Source organism: Spermophilus citellus (assembly GCF_964194105.1).
Source record: "Spermophilus citellus genome assembly, chromosome: 9".
Taxonomy (NCBI): Eukaryota; Metazoa; Chordata; class Mammalia; order Rodentia; family Sciuridae; genus Spermophilus; species Spermophilus citellus.
Window position 1 is genome coordinate 66,335,889 of NC_138191.1, and position 20,851 is coordinate 66,356,739.

The 20,851-nt window shown below is 32.8% G+C and overlaps 1 protein-coding gene across 1 annotated transcript in view; it reads left to right on the top strand.

Annotated features, from left to right (window-relative positions):
- Positions 1 to 20,851, top strand: part of COL24A1 (collagen type XXIV alpha 1 chain) — a 421,320-nt gene that overhangs the window by 185,460 nt on the left and 215,009 nt on the right. The window contains exons 22-24 of the mRNA XM_081305079.1: positions 499 to 552; positions 17,833 to 17,886; positions 19,089 to 19,133. Of these exons, the coding sequence (XP_081161205.1) occupies positions 499 to 552; positions 17,833 to 17,886; positions 19,089 to 19,133 (153 nt within the window). The remainder of the gene's footprint in view (positions 1 to 498; positions 553 to 17,832; positions 17,887 to 19,088; positions 19,134 to 20,851) is intronic.

Consider the following 20,851-nt stretch of genomic DNA (forward strand, 5'->3'; position numbering starts at 1 on the left):
ATAAGATAGTTAGATACAAAATTTACTAATACCCTGTATATTAAGCCATATTGTTTGTTTTGAGTGTTGGTTTTTCGAACCAAACTATCAAAAACTCTACATGTTCACATATAGTTATTATACAGTAAATCTAACATAATAAATTCATCTAATCCTCAGTGGCCCTGTTTTCTATGGGATGTTGAAAGGATATGACACACTCCTTTTTTGCCTCACATTCAAGTTGTAATATTTTTTAATAAGATTTCCATTCTCTTACATTGGATCAGAGAATTTTCTTTAGGTTTGAGGATTGTTTGTGTAATTGATAAAGTTCTGTTTTAGTTCTTTGTTTTATATTCCAATATTAAAGAACTATCTAATGTGATCTTTAAAATAGTGATCTTTTGAAGAGTATAAGTTGCTTTAAGTGGGCATGAAAGGAAAAGGATGTTTTTATATTCTTAATAGATTTAAAGTAATTTGATATGGAATAAACTCTATTTTTATATCCCCTAGGGTTTTCCAGGAGATATTGGGATTCCTGGACAAAATGGCCCTGAAGGACCAAAGGTAAAAAAAAAGTCTGATATGGATATCTAATCTCAATTCTCAATGAATGGGAAATGAAAAAGGAACTTATGAACATCAGAACACTTAAGACACTTTTTGATGTCAGGATTCAGGTAACTGAAAATGGTTTTCCTGATTTGATATAGAATTAGTTATTATTAGTATAATGTTTTGAATCATATAACTCACTCAAAAAAAGATTTTGTTGAAGATATGGAAAAGCACATAAAAATTCTGAAAGCCATAGCATACAAATAATGAATGAGAATTTTCTGACCATTAAAAGTCTTTAGGGCCAATAACATATAACTGATTAAAATAAAAGAAAACCTATGGTATCCTGGAACCTTTACATATCACAAAATAGCTAATGAAACATTAATAATCCAGCAGAATTATTAGATATTACCCCCATTTACAAATTGATAAGTTATTCACTCACAATTAAACAAATATCAAATATCCTTTGCTGTTATTGTGTACATATACTAGGAATTACCTATAGAAAATTTAAATACTAAGCTTTGCACACAGGCTACCATAAAATCTGGGCATTATAAGCAAATATACATTGTGAATAAAGATATGAAAAAATGAATCCTGGAAGAGTGGCAAGTTATGAAATATAGTTGGAGAGGAAGGTGTCAATTGAGGAAAGGGGGGGAGAGGAAAGGATAGGAGAAACTGGAAAAAAATTAGTAGCTTTGTTTGATAATATAACTGTACTAGACTATATAATGTATACTGCAGTAAATTTATAGAAGTCATTTAATTTTTATAGCAGCATTATTAGTTATTACCCCCATTTACAAATTAATAAGTTATTCACTCACAATTAAACAAATATCAAGTGGTATACCCAGAATTTTAACATGGATATGTTTGCCAAGTCTAAGCTATAAACAGCTTAGCTTGGGAATTAAAATGTGGAGAACATTCATTATCATGTTGAATAGTTTCTACTTTATTCTATGGGCATCACAAAGTAATCAAATATATTTAAGTAGTAAAGTATCCTACGTGGTTTATTTTTTGAAAATATACCTCATATGTCAATAAGGAGAGTGTTTTAAAGATCAGAAAAACTGAAGGCAGGGACATAAACTGTAAAAAGCTAGGTAAAAACTGATAGAGCTCTGAAACAACATTCATTCATTTATCTATTCAGCAAATTTTGCTGAATATTTGCTATCTCTTATATTTAATACAGCAATTGCGCTATACCCTAAGGCTACAAAATGAAAAATCTTTATCCCTACTTTCAAGAAATAAAATCTATATACACATAAAAGCCTTTATAATATAAAAATGAATAGTGAATACTATATAATACATAATGCTTTGAGAGAAAAAGCTTTGCAAAAAAGATAGAATTTGAGCTAACATTGATGAATAAGTAAGAATTTCCAAAGCAGCTAAATGAGATGTATAGCATTCAGGAATAGGAAACTAGTGAAGCAATGAAGATATAACATTTGGAAAATATTTAAACTAAAAGTTATGCATTGTTTATATGAAATTAAAATTTAACTGGGCATTAGTATTTTGTCTGAAAACACTATGTGCCACCTACAAGGTTATCCCTATAGGCAGCAATTTTTCTTCTTGTCTTCATTTAAGTATCCTCTGCCTGTTCATGTTCAACACGTTTTGCATCAAATTCTGTCCTTACTACTGAATAACCTCATGCCATCAATTAAAACCTCTATCCCAAATTCTCCTTTGACTTGGTATTTCCCCTCTTGGTAAAACCATTCCCATTACCAATATTGTAGTTTAGGCCCTTTTTAATTTTCCCTCAGAATTAATGTAATAGTTATTACAGTTATTTTCCTTTCCTGCAGACTGGCATTTCTTTAAATCTTTGGCCAAGCACTGATGTAATAATCTTTGTATAGATCTGATTATATTGCTCTTGTGCTTAAATCCTTCAGTGATCTCTATAGCTTCTAGGTTAAGTCTTGTATTTCTTTACTTTTAATACAAGGGTCTTTATGACCTAACCTTTTCTCTAACTCTGTATTCACATAATCATATTTATCATCAGTGTTTTAAAAGCATCACTTCAGCCAAACTATTTAGATGACCAAACCATGCCATACTTGTTTAAATCTCACAGCTTCTTTTATCTGAATACCTCTCTGCCTTCCTTGCCCTTCTTCTTCTAATACCTATGTATCACATACTATATTATACAGGCAGCTTTCCTTGTTCCTCCCAAATCTAATTAAGATCTTTCCTTGTATTGCTGAAAAAAGAAATCAAGTACTTATCTTCATATATTATATCTGTTGTGGTACTTAACTGTCTCTCTATTATACTATATTAAAGAAGAGTCTAGTGGATTTTATGTACATCACAATAACTAGAAAAATATGCAAAACACAGAATGGAAACTCAATTAGGTTGATTGCTTGAATGACTGCGGATAAAAGCTATTTTGGAAATAGAAACAGGACAGCTTATTAACTTATTAAATGAAGGTGACAGAAGTAGTCAAATGTAAAACTGAGGCTGATTTCGGCTACTGATGTCATTGAACCTAAAATAGGAAAGAAGCAGAATGATTCTGACATAACTTTTCTATGCATATATATGAATACACCGCAGTGAATCTCTGCATCATGTACAACCACAAGACTAGGATCCTATTTAGAATAAGATGTACTCCGGTGGACCCAACATGGCGGCCGGCGAGGAAGCAGCACTTTCAGTATCTCTACATTAACGGGATCAGAAAGACCCATTAATACACCCAGATTCTACCAACTGAGGAACTTCTAGCAAAATTCCGCTGAAAGGAGACCTGCCAGGAATTATGACTTCTTCCCATCCCTTCTAATACCTCTCCTCCCAAGCATCAAATAAACTTATAAGAGAAAACAGTAACTCAACAGTCAAACAGAACAAGAAGTATCATGAGCATAAAAAAGCAAGGAAGAAAAGGAGTACAAACAATGAAAGACAGCCTAAATATTCAGGAGGACCTGGAGTCAACACAAAAATGGCCATATAAAGAACTCAAGGAACACCTTAGACAGATGGAAAGGAACCTTAAAGATCACATTGAAAATGAATTACAAAAACAGATAAAAGAAGAAGTTAAGCATCTTTATCAGGACATAGAGATTATAAAAAAAATCAAACAATAATTCTAGAAATGAAGGAAACGATAAACCAAATTAAAAACTCAATCAAGAGTATCACTAACAGAGTGGAGCAAGTACAAGCCAGAACGTCAGATAATGAAGACAAAATATATCATCTTGAAAAGAGTCTAGCCAACTCAGATAGGCTGGTAAAAAATCACGAGAAAAACATCCAAGAGATTTGGGATAACTTAAAAAACCAAACTTACGAGTCATCGGGATAGAGGAAGGCACAGAGATTCATACCAAGGGAATGAGTAACTTGCTGAAGGAAATAATTACAGAAAACTTTCCAGAAATAAAAAAGGAAACAGATATACAAATTGTAGATGCATACAGGACACCGAGCACACAAAATCACAGTAGACCAACGCCAAGACACATTGTTATGAAGCTATCCAATATACAGAACAAAGAGAAAATATTAAAAGCTACAAGAGAAAAGAGGCAGATTACATTTAGGGGTAAGCCAATAAGGTTGACAACGGATTTTTCATCACAGACGCTGAAAGTGAGAAGATCCTGGAACAACGTATTTCAAACACTGAAAGACAATGGATGCCAACCAAGAATTCTGTATCCAGCAAAATTAAGCTTCAGATACGACAACGAAATAAAAATCTTTCATGATAAACAAAAGCTAAAAGAATTTGTAGCCAGAAAACCAGCATTGCAAAGCATCTTGAGCAAAACTCTACACGAGGAAGAAATGGAAAACAATAACCAAAACCATCAACGGGAATTGCCTCGGTAAAGACAGAGGATGGGGGGAAAGCTAATCATGGAGAAACAAACTAAATTAGGGGGAAAAAAAAGAGATAAATAATCAAACATGGCAGGAAGTACAAACCATATATCAATAGTAACTCTAAACGTTAATGGCTTAAACTCTCCAATAAAGCGACATAGGCTGGTAACATGGATTAAAAAAACAAATCCAACAATATGCTGCCTCCAGGAGACACATCTGATTGGAAAAGACATACACAGGCTCAAGGTAAAAGGTTGGGGAAAAATATATCGTGCACACGGTCCTCGTAAGCAAGCAGGTGTGGCCATTCTCATATCGAATAAAATCGACTTCAAGACTAAGTTAATCAAAAGGGATAAGGAAGGACATTATATACTGTTAAAAGGAACCATTCACCAACAAGACATAACAATTATCAATATTTATGCACCAAATAATGGCGCTGCGACGTTCATAAAACAAACTCTCCTCAAGTTCAAGAATCAAATAGACCACAACACAATAATCATGGGTGACTTCAACACACCTCTCTCACCATTGGACAGATCCTCCAAACAAAAGTTGAATAAAGAAACTATTGACCTCAAAATCACAATCAATAACCTAGACTTAACTGACATATATAGAATATATCAACCATCATCAAGTGGATATACTTTTTTCTCAGCAGCACATGGATCCTTCTCAAAAATAGACCATATATTATGCCATAGGGCAACCCTCAGTAAATATAAAGGGGTGGAGATAATACCATGCACTTTATCAGATCATAATGGAATGAAACTGGAAATCAATGATAAAAGAAGGAAGGAAAAATCCTACATCACATGGCCAATGAACAATACGTTACTGAATGATCAATGGGTTACAGAAGACATAAAGGAGGAAATCAAAAAATTCTTAGAGATAAATGAAAATACAGACACAACATATCGGAATCTATGGGACACAATGAAAGCAGTTTTAAGAGGGAAATTCATCGCCTGGAGGTCATTCCTCAAAAAAAGGAAAAACCAACAAATAAATGAGCTCAAACTTCATCTCAAAGCCCTAGAAAAGGAAGAGCAAAACAATAGCAAATGTAGCAGAAGGCAAGAACTAATTAAAATCAGAGCAGAAATCAATGAAATTGAAACAAAAGAAACTATTGAAAAAATCAACAAAACAAAAAGTTGGTTCTTTGAAAAAATAAATAAGATTGACAGACCCCTAGCCATACTAACGAAGAGAAGAAGAGAGAGAACTCAAATCACTAACATACGGGATGAAAAAGGCAATATTACAACAGGCGCTTCAGAAATACAGAAAACAAATAGAAATTATTTTGAAAACCTATATTCCAATAAAATAGAAGAAAGTGAAGACATCGATAAATTCCTTAAGTCATATGATTTGCCCAGACTGAGTCAGGAGGAAACTCACAACTTAAACAGACCAATATCAATAGATGAAATAGAAGAAGCAATTAAAAACTTTCAACCAAGAAAAGCCCAGGACCGGATGGGTATACAGCGGAGTTCTACAAAACCTTTAAAGAAGAATTAATACCAATACTTTTCAAGTTATTTCAGGAAATAGAAAAAGAGGGAGCTCTGCCAAATTCATTCTATGAGGCCAACATCACCCTGATTCCGAAACCAGACAAAGACACCTCAAAGAAAGAAAACTACAGACCAATATCTCTGATGAACCTAGATGCAAAAATCCTCAATAAAATTCTGGCGAATCGGATACAAAGGCATATCAAAAAAATTGTGCACCATGATCAAGTAGGATTCATCCCTGGGATGCAAGGATGGTTCAATATACGGAAATCAATAAATGTTATTCACCACATCAATAGGCTTAAAAATAAGAACCATATGATCATCTCGATAGATGCGGAAAAAGCATTCGACAAAGTATAGCATCCCTTTATGTTCAAAACCCTCGAAAAACTAGGGATAACAGGAATATACCTCAAAATTGTAAAAGCAATCTATGCCAAGCCTCAGGCTAGCATCATTCTGAATGGAGAAAAATTGAAGGCATTCCCTCTAAAATCCGGAACAAGACAGGGATGCCCCCTATCACCACTTCTATTCAATATAGTTCTCTAAACACTGGCCAGAGCAATTAGACAGACGAAAGAAATTAAAGGCATAAAAATAGGAAAAGAAGAACTTAAATTATCACTATTTGCGGACGACATGATTCTATACCTAGAAGACCCAAAAGGGTCTACAAAAAAACTACTAGAACTAATAAATGAATTCAGCAAAGTGGCAGGATATAAAATCAACACACATAAATCAAAGGCATTTCTGTATATCAGCGACAAAACTTCTGAAACGGAAATGAGGAAAAACACTCCATTCACAATATCCTCAAAAAAAATAAAATACTTGGGAATCAACCTAACAAAAGAGGTGAAAGACCTATACAATGAAAACTACAGAACCCTAAAGAAAGAAATCGAAGAGGATCTTAGAAGATGGAAAAATATACCCTGTTCATGGATAGGCAGAACTAACATCATCAAAATGGCTATATTACCAAAAGTTCTCTATAGGTTCAATGCAATGCCAATCAAAATCCCAATGGCATTTCTTGTAGAAATAGATAAAGCAATCATGAAATTCATATGGAAAAATAAAAGACCCAGAATAGCAAAAACAATTCTAAGCAGGAAGTGTGAATCAGGTGGTATAGCGATACCAGATTTCAAACTATATTACAGAGCAATAGTAATAAAAACAGCATGGTACTGGTACCAGAACAGGCGGGTGAACCAATGGTACAGAATAGAGGACACAGAGACTAATCCACAAAGCTACAACTATCTTATATTTGATAAAGGAGCTAAAAACATGCAATGGAGAAAGGATAGCATCTTCAACAAATGGTGTTGGGAAAACTGGAAATCCATATGCAACAAAATGAAACTGAATCCCCTCCTCTCACCACGCACAAAAGTCAACTCAAAGTGGATCAAGGAGCTAGATATCAAATCAGAGACTCTCCGTCTGATAGAAGAAAAAGTTGGCTCCGATCTACAGATTGTGGGGACGGGCTCAAAATTCCTTAATAGGACACCCATAGCACAAGAGTTAATAACAAGAATCAACAAATGGGACTTTCTTAAACTGAAAAGTTTTTTCTCAGCAAGAGAAACAATAAGAGAGGTAAATATGGAGCCTACATCCTGGGAACAAATTTTTACTCCTCACACTTCAGATAGAGCCCTAATATCCAGAGTATACAAAGAACTCAAAAAATTAGACAATAAGAAAACAAACAACCCAATCAACAAATGGGCCAAGGACATGAACAAACACTTCACAGAGGAGGACATACAATCAATCAACAAGTACATGAAAAAATGCTCACCATCTCTAGCAGTCAAGGAAAAGCAAATCAAAACCACCCTAAGATACCACCTCACCCCAGTAAGATTGGCAGCTATGATGAAGTCAAACAACAACAAGTGCTGGCGAGGATGTGGGGAAAAGGGTACTCTTGTACACTGCTGGTGGGACTGCAAACGGGTGCGGCCAATTTGGAAAGCAGTATGGAGATTCCTGGGAAAGCTGGGAATGGAACCACCATTTGACCCAGCTATTGCCCTACTCGGACTATTTCCTGAAGACCTTAAAAGAGCACACTACAGGGATACTGCCACATCGATGTTCATAGCAGCACAATTCACAATTGCTAGACTGTGGAATCAACCCAGAGGCCCTTCAATAGATGAATGGATAAAAAAAATGTGGCATTTATACACCATGGAGTATTACGCAGCAGTAAAAAATGAAAAAATCATGGAATTTGCAGGGAAATGGATGGCACTAGAGCAGATTATGCATAGTGAAGCTAGCCAATCCCTAAAAAACAAATACCAAATGTCTTCTTTGATATAATGAGAGCAACTAAGAACAAAACAGGGAGGATGAGCAGGAAGAAAAGATTAGCATTAAACAGAGACATGAGGCGGGAGGGAAAGGGAGGAAAAAAAGGGAAATCACATGGAAATGGAGGGAGACCCTCATAGTTATACAAAATAACATATAAGAGTTTACGAGGGGAAGGGGATAACAAACATGGAGGGAAATGAATTACAGTAGATGGGGTAGAGATAAGATGGGAGGGGAGGGGAGGGGGGATAGTAGAGGATAGGAAAGGTAGCAGAATACAACAGTCACTAATATGGCAGTATGTAAAAATGTGATGTGTAACCGATGTGATTCTGCAATCTGTATTTGGGGTAAAAATGGGAGTTCATAACCCAATTGATTCTAATCTATGAAATATGATTTGTCATGATCTTTGTAACGTTGTGAACATCTAATAAAAAAAAATGTACTCCATGTTTGTATAAATATGTCAGATTATACTCTATTGTCATGTAGAACTAAAACAAACTAGTTTAAAAGGAGCTAAAAAGGGAATATAGAAGGACTTTTTGGTTTGGAGAATGAGGAAGACAAGAAATTTTATTCTAGAGATCTTAGTCTGAGTTATCTATATGACATCTACACAGAAGTAATTAACAGCTAGTAGTAAACTAAGATGAAATTGCAAATAGTAGCATAAAGAGAAGCAGAGGAAGATAGTATAGATGGTGGAGTTGAGGTTTTTCATGTTTGCCTTAGCCCTTCACATCAACAAACTTGGAACCTTGAAATTTGATACATAATACATATATAAATCCATTTATTTATTTATTTGTTCAATAATTAATTCATTTGACCTGCATTTAGTTTTTCCTGTGTGTTAAGCCAAGTACTAAAATTGAGATTATAAAGATTTCTAAACTGATCCCTGGATGAGGCAAAAAAATTCATTTTGTTAGAAGTGCTATAAAAAAGAGTTAATGACATGCTATGAGAGTCTCAATATGAGCAACAGATTCTGTTTTAGGAAATTGGGAAATACTTCAGGAGGAGTAATTGTTCAACTTAATGTCGAAGCATGCATATTATACTAGTTGAGAAACCAGATAGCTTGCAAAATTCTTTAAAGTTTAGAGATTTTGTTTTGAAGTTTTGTCCAAAAAAATGTCAGTGAACTAAAGAAAGCCAACTGAACTGTTTATTTAATATGATTACAATAGTGATCTTTATAACTTCCTTCTCACTACTTCTGTTAGTCTTAAAAGTGAAATGTTTAAAGCAAGTTAAATGATCTGAAAGCTAGACGTTATATTGAATACTAATAGTTGTATTTCAAGTGCGTGATGATTTTGATTTTCTCTTACATTATCTAAATTTATTCAACAGACATGAACTTATAGCACCAACAGTGTGAGACAAATTAATTTATACTCATCACTGAATCTTAAAACAATATTTTAGAAAGTGTGATTTTATCTAAAGAACCAAAAATTTTAAGGAAAGAAGAATATAATCTTGTGTTCTATAGGTTGAGAAAAATCTATTTTGGTCTATTTCCTTGGCCCTTTCCATTTGCCTTGAATTTTTTTTTCAAGAAACAGGAAAAACAGAGGCAAACATACTGACCCTGTTAACATGATGTATTTCTTTAGCTGCGTATACTATGTCATATAAGCATCTCAAAACTTCCTTTATTTTGATATATATGTCTTATTTGGAAAGGGAATAATATAAATTACTAAAGGTCTGTCAAGCCTCTACAATGTGGACATCAAGAAAATCATGTGCTCTGTATTAAAACAAAATTACCATCTTTGCAAATTGGATTCTTTCCAGAAACATTTGACAGTTCAAGAAGCCTTTATTTTTTCTTAATTTTTCTGCCAGCTAACAAAAAATTCAAACCAGCATTGGGAACTTGTGTTAAATGTGGTTCTACTGACTGTAGAGTAGTATGTGTATGTATATTTGTATAGAGACACTAAACATACTTCTGTAAGTCTTCTTGAGAGCCACCCAGTTTGGTAGTCTGCTTTCAGAAATCACAAAGCATTAGCAAAGCCACATCCTTTTCTGCTTACTTCTGAAAATAAGAGGACCTAATAAATATCCTCTGTCTAGTCAACAAAGGAATAATATATTTGTTGCTTTGATGGTTTATGTTTTTACTTTGGTTATGGTATTTGACATGTCAAAACTGACTTATTGTCTCTCATACAACAACCCCAAGTAATTTCCAAAGAAAGCCTACTATTTATGTTACAAAATATATGGAAATAGCTTTTATACTATATCCTTACAGCATGCCATGTATTTATCAGTGTGGAAAGCTAACTTGATAATAGGGAGATGCATAACAAGATCACATCAACTCAGTCCTGGATATTTACATTCCATCCCCTAAGCCAAGATTTTAATCACAAATTTCTTCTATTAACCATTTTATTCTCCAGGCAGCATTTACTCAACTGAGAAGTATTTATTGAGTTTGTATAACAGGCAAACATTGTACTGTGTTACTGTTTGTTCTGTGTTAAGTAGTGACTTGAAAACAAGATTAAGACATGGTCTTCTCTGTACTAGGGATTTATAGTCATCTGTAAACACAAGTCTGCCACATGTGAAAAATTAAAAAGTATAATAACTAGGCAACAAGATAAGAGAGCAGTGAGGACTTCAAAGAAGAGAGTAGTCTCTATGGCCATCTTTCTGAAAGACTTTGTGGAGAAGTTGGAGAAATTGAATTTGGCCAACTGGAGCCAAAAAGTAAGACATACTAAACAACAGGTATAAAATCAGCACAAACATAGAAGGCAGGAGTAAAACTGTCTGACTAAAAGGAGACTGTTTATGACAGATATTAAATATGAATTTGAGGAACTTGAATACTAACAAGCCCATGGAAGTTTTCTGTGTGTGTAGTTTTAAAAACAATTGTAACATGTAACTTAGGTTCTTAAATTTTTCAACATTGCAGTATTATATGATAATACTTCACATGTAAACATATTATTGTATAGCAGATCTCTTTTTTCATCTTGCATGACTGAGATTCTATACTCACTGAAGAACAACTTCTCATTGCCCCCTGCCCCAGCCCCTGGCAACCACCATTCTACTTCTTAATTCTATAATTTTGGACTACTTCAGTTACTTCCTAGAAATAGAATCATGTGGTATTTGTTTTTCTGTGACTGACTTATTTCACTTAACATAATGTCTTCAAGGCTTATTGATCTTATAGCATATGATAGGAGTTCCTTTTTATGACTGGATAATATTCCATTGTTTGTATGTATCACACTTTATTTATTCATTCATCTGTAAATGGATATTTAGGTGATTTACCCTCTTAGCTATTATAGATAAAGCTTCCATGAATGTAGGAGTGCAAGGTGCAAGTCTCTTCAAGACCTTGTTTTCAATTCTTTTGAATATGAATAAAGACCCCAAAGTCCTTTGCTCACTTTTTAGTTGTGTTGTGGTTTTACTATTGAATTATAGAAAACCATATTTTGTATCTTAACCTCATATCAGATATATGGCTTATAGATTTTTTTCTCCCATTCTGTATGTTGGTTTTTATTTTGTTGCTTATTTCCTTTTCTGTGCAGAAGCTTTTTAGTTTGATGTAGTTTCATTTGTCTATTTTTGTTTTTGTTGTTAGTGCTTTTGGTTTCATATCCAATAAATCATTTTAAGACCAATGTTATGAAAATTTTACCCTACCTCTTTGTTTTATAATTTTTATTCCCACATTTAAGTCTAATTCATTTTGAGTTGATGTTTGTGTATGATGTAACAATAAGGATTCAAATTTTATTCTTTTCCATGTGCATATACAGTTTTCTCAACACTGTTGAAAAGACTATCCTTGTGTAGTCTTGTCACGCTTATGGAAGATCATTTGCGTTATTCTTGGATTTATTTTTGGTTTCTCTGTTCTGTTCCATTGACCTGTTTGTCTGTGTACTTTTATGCCATTACCATTTTATTTTGATTATTGAAGCTTTGTAATATGTTTTGAAATCAGTAAGCATGAAACTACCAGCTTTTTCCTTCTTTTAGAAGATTGTTTTTTATATGGGGAGGGAGGCGGTTTGTGTTTGTCAGCTCCTTATCTCATGAACAAAATACCTAACAAGAATAAATTAGAGGAGGAAAAGTTTAATTTGGCTCATGGTTTCAGAGGTTTGGTCCATGGTTGGCTGATTTTATTGCTCTGGGCCCAAAGTGAGGCAGAGCATCATGGTGGGAGGGTGAGGGAGAGGAAAGCTTCACACCTCATGACAGCCAGGAAGCAGAGACAGAGATTGAACTCACAGAGACAAAACATAACCCCCTAAAGCATATGCCCAGTGACCTACGTGCTGTAGCCATATCCTACCTTCCTATAGTTACCACCCAATACAGTAGTGGAATAATCCACTGGTGATATTACAGTTCTCATAATCAAATCATTTTGCTTCTGAACATTCTTACATTGCCTAACATGAATTTTCAGGGTGGGTGGGGTACACCTCATATTCAAACCATAACAAAAGTCCTTTGTGGTTCTAAAGCTATATTTTTTTTTAATGGATACCAGGGATTGAACTCAGGAACACTCAACCACTGAGCCACATCCCCAGTCCTATTTTGTATTTTATTTAGAGCTGGGGATCTTAATGAGTTGCTTAGCACCTCACTTTTGCTGAGGCTGGCTTTGAATTCACAATCCTTCTACCTCAGCCTCCCAAGCCACTGGGATTACAGGCATGCGCCACAGAGCCCAGCTGAGCTATGTAAATTTTAGGACTACTTTTTCTTCTACAAAAGACAATTCTGGAGTTTGATAGTGATATCACTGACTCTATTAATCGAGTTCAGTGGTATGGACATTTTAACAATCCATTAATAGCATGTCATTCCCTTTATTTGTGTAATCTTTAATGTCATTCAGCAGTGCTTTATAGCTTTCAATGTACAAGTCTTTCACCTCATTGGTTAAGTTTATTCCTATGTTTTTTATCACTTTTGAAGCAACTATAAATGGAATTGTTTTTTCGATTTCCTTTACAAATTGTTTGATGTTAATATGTTGATTTTGTATTTGGCAACTTTGGTAACTTCATTTGTTTCTAACAGTTTTGTTGTGGAATTGTTGATATTTTCCACATATAAGATCATGTCTTCTATGACTAGAGATAATTTTACTTCACCCTTTCTAATTCACATGCCTTTTATTTCTTGTCTAGTTGCTCTATCTAGGACTTTCAATACTATGTTGAATAGAAGTGATGATAATAGGCTAGTTTTCCTTCTGCTATTAATTTTGAGTTTCATTCCATTGTGGTTGGAAAAAGATAATTGGTATGATTTTAGTTGTCTTAAATTTGCTAAGAATAGTTTTCTGATCTAACATGATGTATACTATAGAATGTTACTTATATTCCTTATGTAAAATAATAAATTTTCTACTGCTTTTAGATGCAAATGTTCTATGTATGTCTGTTAGGTCCATTTGGTCTACACAGTCATCCCCTGTTGTCTGTGTGAAATAGGTTCCAGGACCCCTATGGATTCCCCAAATCCGTGGTGCTCAAGTCCTTCATATGAAATGACATTATATATATAAAATATTTATGTGTATATATATTATATACATGTACATATTATTTAAAAGATGTATATAACCTATGTAAATATATATATATATAACCCCTATATTACATGTAATATCTATCATAATGTAAATGTTATGTAAATAGTTGTTATACTACACTGTTTAGGGAATAGTAACAGGGAAAAGGTCTGAACATGTTCAGTGCACATTAAACTTTTTTGAAATATTTTGTGATCTATGGTTAAATCTTCAGATGCAGAAACTGCTGCCTATAGTCTAGTTCATTTCCTTACTGGTCTGTCTGGATATTCCTTCCATTTTATTGAAAAGTGGAGTATTGAAATCTACTGTTATAGTGTTACTATATCTCCTCTCACTTTTGTGAACACTGTGTGTATCCTCAAATCTAAAGCAAGTCTTTTTTGACGACATATAATTGGATCTTGGATTTTAATTTATTCAATTGCTCTATGTCTTTTTATTAGAGTTTAATTTACTCACATTTAAAGTAATTGTGATAGAAAGAATTTACTTTTGTCATTTTGTTCTTTTTCCTATTTATGGGAGTTTTATCCCTTTTGTTCTCTTTTGCTGTCTTTTTGTTTCATACATGGTTTTTATTCCTTTTTCATTTTCTTTTGCATGTCTTTATGTAGTTACTATAATACTTACATAAAATACAGTTATAACAATCTATTTTAAACTGACAGTAAGTTGACTTTAATTGCATATAAAAACTCTACTCTTTTATTTCATGAAAGATTTTTTTAGAGCCATGAGATGATGAAAGAGAAGTTTTAGGAATAATAATAATGGTAAATTATCAATATGAATGAGTGGTGCTGATAAGTGAATTACCAGTTCAGAAACTGTTGTAAACATTAATCAATGTATGATGTATAAGTAGAAAGGAAACTTAATGAATCCTTGTTTTATTCCATGTATTGTTTTATTTATTTCTAGAGAAACTTTATTATGCCAGTGGTAACATGATTCTATAGATAAGAAAACTGAAGTTATATACCTAGTAAAACTCAATTTATGGTTGTAGGCATTTTATATTTTTTTTAAATCAGGTTTTTGTTTTGTTTTGGTTTGGTTTGGTTTTGATTTTGGTATGGGGGATTGAATTCAGGAGTGCTTACCACTGAGCCACATCCCCAACCCTTTTTATATCTTATTTAGAGACAGGGTCTCGATGAGTTGCTTAGGACCTCTATAAGTTGCTGAGGCTAGCTTTGAACTCGTGATCCTCCTGCCTCAGTCTCCCAAGCTGCTCAGATTACAGGCATGCACCCCCACACCTGGAAAAATCAGGTTTTTAACATGATAAACTCACTACATAGATTTACAATCTAATTGACACTACTGTTGATAGACTTTTATGGCCTTTTTTTTTTTTGGTTCTACAAATGTTGATTGTGTGTCAAAAGACTGTGCAAACTTGCATTTAGAGTTTCTGTGCTCTATACTTGGCTACCAGATCAAATTTACTAATTTAACAAATTTAAGTATTTGCTAATTTAAGTATTCTTTATTCTTATGATTTTGTCTGCTTAATCTATTAATTATTGAGAAAAGTATATTAAAATTTTCCTGAGGGGCTGGAGTTGTGGTTCAGCGGTAGAGTGCTTGCCTAGCACGTGCGAGGTCCTGGGTTCGATCCTCAGCACCACATGAAAATAAATAAATAAAATAAAAGTATTGGTACAACTAAAAAAGTAAATATTTTTTTAAAAAATTCCCGAAAATAGATTTATCTTTATCTGTTATTAATATTCAGACTTTATGTTATTACATGCATAGAATTGAGAGTTTATCTTTGTGATGAATATAGCTCTTTATTATTTTTAGTGATTCACTTAACTTTAATAATCTGTTTTACCTTAAAATCTACTGGGTCTAATATGAATATATTGAGCTATTTTGAGTCAGTAAATCCCTTGCATGTCTTTTGTGGGTATGTGTGTGAGCTTCCAGTCTTCCTATATTTCTATATTTTAAGTATGTTTCTTATAAATAGAATATAACTCTATGCTTTTTCTTAATTCAGTTTTTATTATTCATTTAAGATTATTTGGTTTTGGAAAAGGACAGACAAGCAGCCTAGGCTTGCCTTCTTCCCTAACGGTTTGATTAGGGCTCTTGGACAAAGATGCTTCCCAGAGTAAATAGCTATTTTCACAGAGCATAGGGACAGATTTCTCTTTAACCACTCAGCAGGTTATACCATGGATATGGAACTGATTCAGTTTGTTATACAACTTCTCTAATCTAATCCTGTACTCATTGGGGTTTTTTGCTCCTCACGATGATATTTATAAGTTTTTAGTGTATGCTTATTTTTATTTATATGGTTTTATTAGCATATCATAACTCAATACAAAATTATTTGCACATATGAAAATTTTTCTGATCCTTCCAGAAAGGATTTTGCTGCTTCTTCTATATTCTCTATACTTTGCATATTCCTCTGCTTCTGTTATAATTCCTATTTAACAACTTTTATTTTAAAGGACCATCTTCTGTATAAATTATAAATTCATTAAGAACAGAGAGAACAGAGACTGTGTCTTATTTATACTGAAGGCCTAATGTTCAGTTTATTAGGTCTTATGCATAGTAAAAATTAATAAAATGTCAGAGAGAAAAAATGAACAAACAACTGAACTGAGTGGTTAAATGTTAGCTATTGTGTGATAGGATTCAAGTATAAAAACATTTACATTCTGTACCTCCAATCAGTCTTTGACAATCTTTAAATCTTTCACTTTGAATTCTACAAAAACAGTATTTTGGATATTGAAGAATTTGAAATCGTTATACCAATAAGGAGTCTTTCAATTTTAACTAATGGAAATATAACTCAAGCAGGCTTAAGTAAATGTGTGAAAAATTTAGGAATTCAGTCATGATACCCAAGAGCCCTAACAATATCATGAGAGCCCAATCACTCCTTTCTTCATTGTTTAATTCATTTATTTCGTCCTTAGTCTCTCTCCTTTGATGGTTTCCCACTGTTCAGGCTTACCTCATCCTTAATGCTATTCAGTCTTCCCAACAGTTTCACTAAAGTTTGAAATTTGCTTTTACTAGACTGGCTTGGGGGTGACTTGATTGCTTAGGAACCAATTACTGTTTCTATGAGTGTACAATATGCTGATTGACTTAGATTCCTGTCACATATCCACTATTTTCAGTAAGGGCTAGTCACACCCTTCTAATCAGGTGGAAAGAAGTGTTTCCTTAAGGAAACATAGTTAAGAGAAAATAACTAAATAAGAAAATGTTACCATGTTGAATAGATGTGTTTCCTAAATTATAGTCACTTTGAACAAGGTTTTATTCAGAGAGCAATTTAATGTATATTCATGAATGAAAGAATTTCATAGCCTTAAAATTTCTAATAAAATTTAGAGAGTAACTTTCTTCTGCAAATTGCCTTTCTCCTTTTACCAGGTTGTATAACAAAGGGAAATCAGTTGAAGAACATTTAATATGAATAATGAGTTCCAGACCTTGCTGGTCTCTTAACAGATATATATCCTCTCCATCTGTTTTTTAGACTTGGTAGATACTCTAATATGTCAGATTAACAGTTGGATTCGTTATTTTAAATTTAGAAAAACTCTGTCTAAAAAGGCAGAGTTTTAAAATAAAATACTCAACAAATTATTTGGACCTTAACATACTGTTTAAAAATAAGTTTATTCTGTATTGCCCAATTTTCAAATGCCTTGTAGTTTTCTCTTTATCTACTCTCCAATTTTGTTTAATGACTTCTTAATGAAAAATGAATGGTACCAAAAAATACTACCCATCTCCAGATTAGAGCTGATTGATCAAAATATTAATTGGTTAATTGTTTATTTTGTGTGCTTACATTGCTATATTCTTTTATAGGGACTCCTTGGAAATAGAGGGCCTCCTGGGCCTCCTGGTCTCAAAGGAACTCAGGTATGGAGGGATGAATATCCAGTCAACAGCTTTTAGGTTCTCATTTTCCTTTTTTATTTTTCATGAAACTTTGGTTTTTGCTTAAAGAAATCATTGTCTTAGTGTGGACAACTTTTGACATGAAGGATGTCAAGTTACCATTTTGTATTGGAAATTATGGAATGGAATTTGGAATCATTTTACAGTGTTCTGTAAGTGATTCATGTCAGTGGTCTATAGTGGAATGTTGAAGAATCTGAACCCAGAATCTCACTCATATTTATTAGAATTTATATTATTTGTTACTATTTTATATTTGTGACCTATTAAATTATATTTTAATTGAATTGTGAATTAATAAGAAATGCTTATCAAATGAATAAGATTAATGATTCCAGGGAGGTCTATATATGTTGCTAAAATATAATATCAACTATGAAAACCAGCTATTTATTAAAAGGTGAATAAATCAATATATTGAGTAAATATGTGTGTAAATGGTGTATGAATACATAACTTTTATTATTTTATAAAACAATAGCTAGAATTTCTTTATTTTTTATGTCCATCATTAGTGTCTACCTATAATATTTTATCCTTATAATAATGCACCAGATTTTATATTTTATGACATTATTTTACCCTAAGAATATTGGACCACAAATTAGTCAAGAATAAATTCTGTAGATAATAAGCCCCATTGGGGTAAGGTCTGATATGCCTGTGAATCACTATACCTTAAGATTCAAAAGCATATTTGTTGAGTGGATTAAGTATCAAAATGTACCTAAAGCAAACTATTCTGTATAATTAATTTTAAAATAAGGCAATGTGTATTGATTTCTGTCTATTAAGAATTTAGTTGAGTTCCTCTCTGCACCCAGCAAAGTAAAGATTATTCTTAATGAATGGTCTCAGTGTTCCTAATGCTGGTTTTGTGATATTGTAATCATTTTCACTCTTCTGTACTCCCAATTTTTCATGTATGACTTATCACATCTATCAACTTAAACATAATCCAATAGCACATGTCCCTCTTAAAGTAGATGTTATTACAGAAGAAAATCAAATGTTATGGGATAATTCTAAAATAAAAGAAAATCACAGCATTATTTTTATCATATCTCAGAATTAGCTTCAGATCCCAGAATAAATATAGAGAATAAGTGATTACATTTTTAAGTGCTTATTTTAGGCCATGATATGTTCTGATCTTTTTTAAGGGAGAAGAAGGACCAGTTGGACCCTTTGGAGAATTGGGGCCTAGAGTAGGTATCATGTAAATAATTATCTATAAGTACTTCTCTTGAAAACAGCTTTCTGTAAATTGGGGGGTGGGGGTGGGAGTACTAAGGATTAAACCCAGAAGTGCTTAACCACTAAGCCATATTCCTAGCCTTTTATGTATTTTGTTTTGAGACAGAGTCTCTCTAAATTGCTCAGAGCCTCTGTAAACTGCTGAGGCTGACTTTGAACTTGCCATCCTCCTCCCTCAGCCTCCCAAGCCTCTGGGATTACAGGTGTGTGCCACTATACCCGGCTTGAAAATATTTTTAATAACATAACATTTTTATTAGTAGCAAAGGACAGAAATTTATAACAAATTGTAGTCATAAAATCTCCTCCATAAAGTAAACCAGTAACTGAAATTCTCCAGGAATATTTGGAATTATACTATGCCTAATTACATGTTTGTTTGATTTTTCAGTGGTTTTAGTAACTTGTGAAATTTATTTACAAGTTTCTCAAAAAGTAATAGGAAGAAAAATACTTCATAAATTTTATTAATATTCTAGAAGTGTCTGTTTTCTAAGTGTATCAGTAAAATTATATAAAGCAAATGATAAGTCTCTCTTGACTCTTTTTTTATTGGATAATACCATATTGTGCTATATGAACTATTGTTTTCAAGTTCTGAAGATGAATTTGAACATTTTTGAAATGCCTGCCTGATCAAATTTTACATTAATTTAAGTAGTTAAGATAATGTATTTATTTTAAGAGGTATTAGATTCACATGAAATACATCACATTCTCTTTTCTTGAAAACATAATAAATTTTAGGGTTTTTATGAATGTTTACCTTTGAGGAAACAGTAATCATTTTATTTGTACCCTTATCTCACTAGAACATATATCACTACCATTCAGTTGAAAAGAAGACTTATTTTTATTTTTTGCAAGAAAAATAACATAAAAATTGTTATTTGAGCCCAGTAAAAGTGATCTTATTTTAAATTTACTTCTCTAGAAAACAAGAGAACCATATTTATCTCTTGTCTACTTAGTCTTAATACTTAATACTTATGATTCTTGTTACTATTGGTTGAAGGTCTGTTTGGGGACCATTATTTCTCTAAGTATGTCACATGAATCAACCCTAATCTTGAAACAACTCTGCAAGATATGGATCTCTTTTTTAAATGTGAAAATAAGGTTTCAGTGTTGCATACTCAAGTATAACACTCTCAAAATAAATTTAGTGTGACAGAATTTAAATAGAACCAGAAGTTACGATTCCATCACTGATGCCCTGCATGGCTGATATCAAAGAGATTATAAATGCACTGATATCAGATTCTAGGAGATTCTTTCAATAATGTGAATTCACTGTATAACTATTTCTTAATATGCTTCATGATGAGTGAGATTACATTATTAAACGTGAAAGGAATATTTTCACTTAAATTCTTTCCAACCAATGTAAATCAAATGAATTACTAAAATGTTATTGTAAAGACTATGGAAGACATTTAATAATTTGGACTCAATTAGATTTCTTATCCTGTATATCTTCAAATTAATTAAAAATTGACATTTAACAATAATAAAATGATTTTCAGTTCTTTGTGCTTGATCGGAAACCATTAGTAATTTTAAGCAAAGCAAAAGTAAAAATTAAAACAACTTCTTGCCTGGAAGTTCTGAATGTAACTTTAAATTGCTAAATTTTGTAGTCAAAACAGAATGAGAGCCAGAGGGTTAT